The sequence below is a fragment of the Cyprinodon variegatus genome, unplaced genomic scaffold (assembly GCF_000732505.1).
Source record: "Cyprinodon variegatus isolate N-32 unplaced genomic scaffold, C_variegatus-1.0 Scaffold41, whole genome shotgun sequence".
Taxonomy (NCBI): Eukaryota; Metazoa; Chordata; class Actinopteri; order Cyprinodontiformes; family Cyprinodontidae; genus Cyprinodon; species Cyprinodon variegatus.
Genome location: NW_015150494.1, coordinates 1,047,365 through 1,051,728, shown reverse-complemented (window position 1 = coordinate 1,051,728; position 4,364 = coordinate 1,047,365). Strand labels below are relative to the sequence as shown.

General features: G+C 39.5%; 1 protein-coding gene across 1 annotated transcript in view; it reads left to right on the top strand.

Annotated features, from left to right (window-relative positions):
- Window positions 1–4,364, top strand: part of dock5 (dedicator of cytokinesis 5) — a 128,772-nt gene that overhangs the window by 35,455 nt on the left and 88,953 nt on the right. The window contains exons 7-8 of the mRNA XM_015370075.1: window positions 1,337–1,472; window positions 1,556–1,713. Of these exons, the coding sequence (XP_015225561.1) occupies window positions 1,337–1,472; window positions 1,556–1,713 (294 nt within the window). The remainder of the gene's footprint in view (window positions 1–1,336; window positions 1,473–1,555; window positions 1,714–4,364) is intronic.

Genomic DNA, 4,364 nt, shown 5'->3' with positions numbered 1-4,364 from the left:
AGTGAGCCCCAGGGCAGCTGTGGCTACAATGTAGCTTGCCACCATCAGTGTGTGCGTGAATGGGTGAATGAATGTAGTTTAATGCGCTTTGGTCAAGTCTCCTGACTTGAAAAAAGGCGCTATATAAGTACATGCCGTTTACCATTTACCATGGTGTCACTATTCAATTTAGTTCAGTTTTTTTTTTTCTATAGCACCAATTCACAACACATGTCGTCTTAAAGCACTTTACAGAGACTATTCAACCAGATCATTCAGTCAGATTGGTTAAAGTTTTCTATTTAAGGAAAACCACCTGATTGCATTGACTCGAAGGCTATCCCTCACATTAAACAATTGTAGCGACAGTGGAGAGGAAAACTTCTCCTTTGGCAGGACGAAACCTCCAGCAGAACCAGGCTCGGTGTGAGCGGCCATCTGCTGAGGCCGACTGGGGTTCAGGGAGACAGAAGCAGAGACACAAAAAGGAAACTGTCACCCACTCACCACAGGCGGCCCCCGTCCAGGAAACACACAGCCAAGCTGACAAGACCCAAGCCAGCTCAAATGTCAGAGGATGAAGAGAGCACATCCAGCCAGTCACAGTCAGAGAAACAGGACTACATTGAATATAAGATCAGGAACAGAGCAGATTAGGCTACTGTAAAGAGAATGCAGAGAGGAAACATAAAGGGGTTGAATACAGAATGAATACTGCAGAATTGGCGAATAGAGATAGAATGAGGAAAAGTGGTCCCTATGTCCTCCAGCAGTCTAAGCCTATAGCAGCATAAGTATAGAGATAGCGAAGGATAACCCGAGCCACTCTCCACAAAAACACAAAAAACAGAATTTATGTTAAGGTGTTGTAGGTGAGTTTGCTGTAAGTTATACGACTGTAAGGTACTGTTCGGGTTTTTCACTGCTCTCAACCGGGACTGTCGGCCAGAACACTACTTAGGCCAGGATTTCAATCAGGACTAGATGTTAGGATGAAGACATGAGACAGGATCCTTTAACTGGTCTGTATTCCAAACTCAATTTCGGATTCCAATTGAACATAAATGAACATGAGGTGCTGCGGTATTTCCAGGTAGGTGCGTGTGTAAGTGTGATTTCACTTATTTGAAGAACACACATATTTCCAAGTCCTTTCCTTGTGTTAGCACAGTAGCTCGACGGCCGAACTTTCCACCAGGCAGCAGCAACGTTCGTCACGGCAACGTGATGACGTCATCCTAAATAACGCTGAGCAGAAACTACAGAATTCAAACAGCTGTATCCAACATCAAAACTTAAACTACTTAAGGGTCTTTTGCACAGTTACTGATGCTGATGTATCCACTGTGTCACGCAGGATTCTAGGTTTGGACCTGGTGGTTAGAGATGAAGCAGGAAATATGCTGGATCCTGACTGGACCAGTACCGTCAGGCTTTTTCAGGCCCACGAGACGGCGTCCCGCAGCGTGGACGACAGAATACAGGAAGAAAAGGCATGTTTCGATCCTCTCAGTGGCTTTAATCTGCCAGCCCCTTCGGGGTTTCACACTGATTCTCTGACTTGTTTTTCATACAGACAAGACTGCAAAACATGGAGATGAGGCGACAGACCCTGTTCAGCTCCGTCCACACCTACAGCCTCCTCATGAACCTAAAAAACTTTGTGTGCAACATCGGGGAAGATGCTGAGCTGCTCATGTCTCTCTATGATCCCGACCAGTCAGAATTTATCAGGTTTGTAAGCATAAATACTTCTTGTATAATCCAAGTTGCCCAGAGTCAATACACCTGTTAGCGGGTGTTTAGCCACAAAAATAACAGTTCTCCTACTCTGTCACTCCTCAGCAAAAGATACAACATAATGAATTAATAATTTCTTTCAGCTATGAATAATAAAAACCTGTAAAAGTTGTTCATTACTGTCATGTAGTCCTATTCTTAATGTAGCAGCTTCAGCAGTGCATTAAATAAATATGTGTAAGGTTAGGGGGGGGTAATGCAAAAATGTATTTTTTCTTTTTTTGAGCATAAAAGCATATAATGGGTTTCTGAAGTTAAGGCACCAGCTGTTTTAAGAGTAAAAAACACTACAGTGTCTCTTTATGTCAGGCCTTGGTTTTAAAGCTACGTTATTTAATGAGCAGTTCAGATTTACAGGCTGAAAATGGGTTTTCTTTTCAGCTCAGAGAAGGAAAAAAACATTTCTCATTAAGAAGCTTATTATGTTTGGATCAACCTTGCCTCTCTTTTTTCGATCATGGGAGGTGAATGCCCAATGGAAACGTAAAACAGGCCAGGGTGTTGAGGTGATCGACGTCACCAGAGGCTGACTTTAGAAAAGCTCACAGGGAATAATGTGGGTCCCTGAGGTTCAGTGTGCCTTGAAACTGTTTTAATTTTTATAAATCCAAGGATCTTGTAATAAAAGATTCTAAACAAACCAAATTAGCCTCTATTATTGTTAGTTTGTTAAAGTTTCATTTATTTATTTTTTGTTGCAGTCAAGCAAAAATATTCAGAAACCTAAAAACAATGTTAATGCAATTAATAAAACCCACCTGTTCAACCAAAATAGGATAGATTTAACAACAGAAAACCAAAATCCTAGTTTATTTTTGGTGTGTTACCGTGGTGACATTACTTGGCTACATGCAGGCCTGGCAAAGTTAAGTCAGTTTGAGCTATTTTTTTTTTGCATAATTGAAGATATTTGCTGAAATGAAGCTGTTTTTGTATTTTTTAAGGAAAATATGCAAAGATTGCTTTAGGATCTCTATCTATCTCTCTCTGGTTTATGTTAAAATAAACCTTTGGGTTAAGTTGTCGCAAGCTGGGTTTTTCTTTTGTTTCTTGTGAATTTGGTCTTAAATTTTTATTTCAAGTGGCATTAAAAAGTCTTGAATTGAACTTGCCTTATGCTGTAGGAACCCTGTAAGAGGAAAACTCTCAGAATTTAAGAAAAAGAGGAAAAAAGACCCTACCTACATTTCCATAGAAATCATCCTCCATACTTTAAAACAGTGATTTTTCTGCATATTATTAATACATAGCTACATTAATATATTAACAGGTTTATTTGTCATTTATCTTCAAAAGCTAGTTCTGAAAGAGCATGAATTCTGTATTTATGTGTCGGTTAGGAGCATCTGCTGTCTAAAGAAGCTCCTCACTTCATCTCAGCAGTGACTGACAGCTGGCTGCCCACGTAATTCCTTCCTCTCTGTGTTATTCGCTCGTTTTTAGAATAGCATAAATGCTTTTTAATTCTGTTACAAAGGGCCTTTTTTCTTCTAAATTGCTTTAAAACATTACTTTCAGCTACATAGCTATTTTATTGCCAGTATGGGAAATTGCAAAAATATAGTCATGAAACATCTAATTTGCTTTATTCTTCTTTAATTATTAATAAAAAACATAAACACATCTATGTATTTATTTTGCAACTGGCTTGTCAAACCAAATGCAAAAGAAACGATGCAAATTTAGTCCTTTTTTAGTTTATTTTCTCTTTAGTCCTTCTAGTTAATTAATTCGAATAATATCTTCTTATTTACTTAAAGTTATGACAGCAGAAATTTACTAAAATTCATCAATGTTTTAGATCATAAAAAGCAACTGCATATTTAATTTGACTAGTAATTGATTGATTTTACAGTATTTGAGTAGAAGTCGTAGTTTAGACAAGTAACCAGAAGCCATAACTAGTTAGTTTTATGTCAACTTTTCAAACACTGATGATAAAGTAACTATGGTTACTATTTTTCTCTCCCATTTATACTCTCGAAGTTCTTTAATTTTAAAAAGCTTTAACACATTAATACAAAATCAGTATTAAACTTTAATAATTGTAATTTTTAAAAGGCAGAACAAATACATTCAGATTAAATAGTAGATGGCCTGTACTTGTATAGCATTAGTCAGGAGACTTGACCAAAGGGCTTTACGCTACTACACTGTCATTCACTCACACACTGATGGTGGTAAGCTACATTGTAGCCACAGCTGCTCTGGGGCTCGCTGACAGAAGCGAGGCTGCCGTACACTGGCGCTGCCGGGCCCTCTGACCACCATCAGTAGGCGATGCAGGTGAAGCTGCACTTAGAGAGCTGGTGCTTGAACCGTCCAATTTCAGGGCAAACTCCTACATCCGACGCCACCGTCACCCCCACATTACCAGATTAGAAATTAGGGATGGAACGGTTTATGAAAACCGTCCAAACCATTCGGTTTAACTGTCTCGGTTCGGTTTGCGTGTGTTGCGTTCGGTTCATGCGCCGCTCCTTTTTCTCATAGGCGAAGCGTTTACACTCCAGAGCAGAAGGTGGCGGTACTACAACCAAAGCCAACCACCAGTAGTAAACACGAAGAAGAAGAAGCGAAGCAGC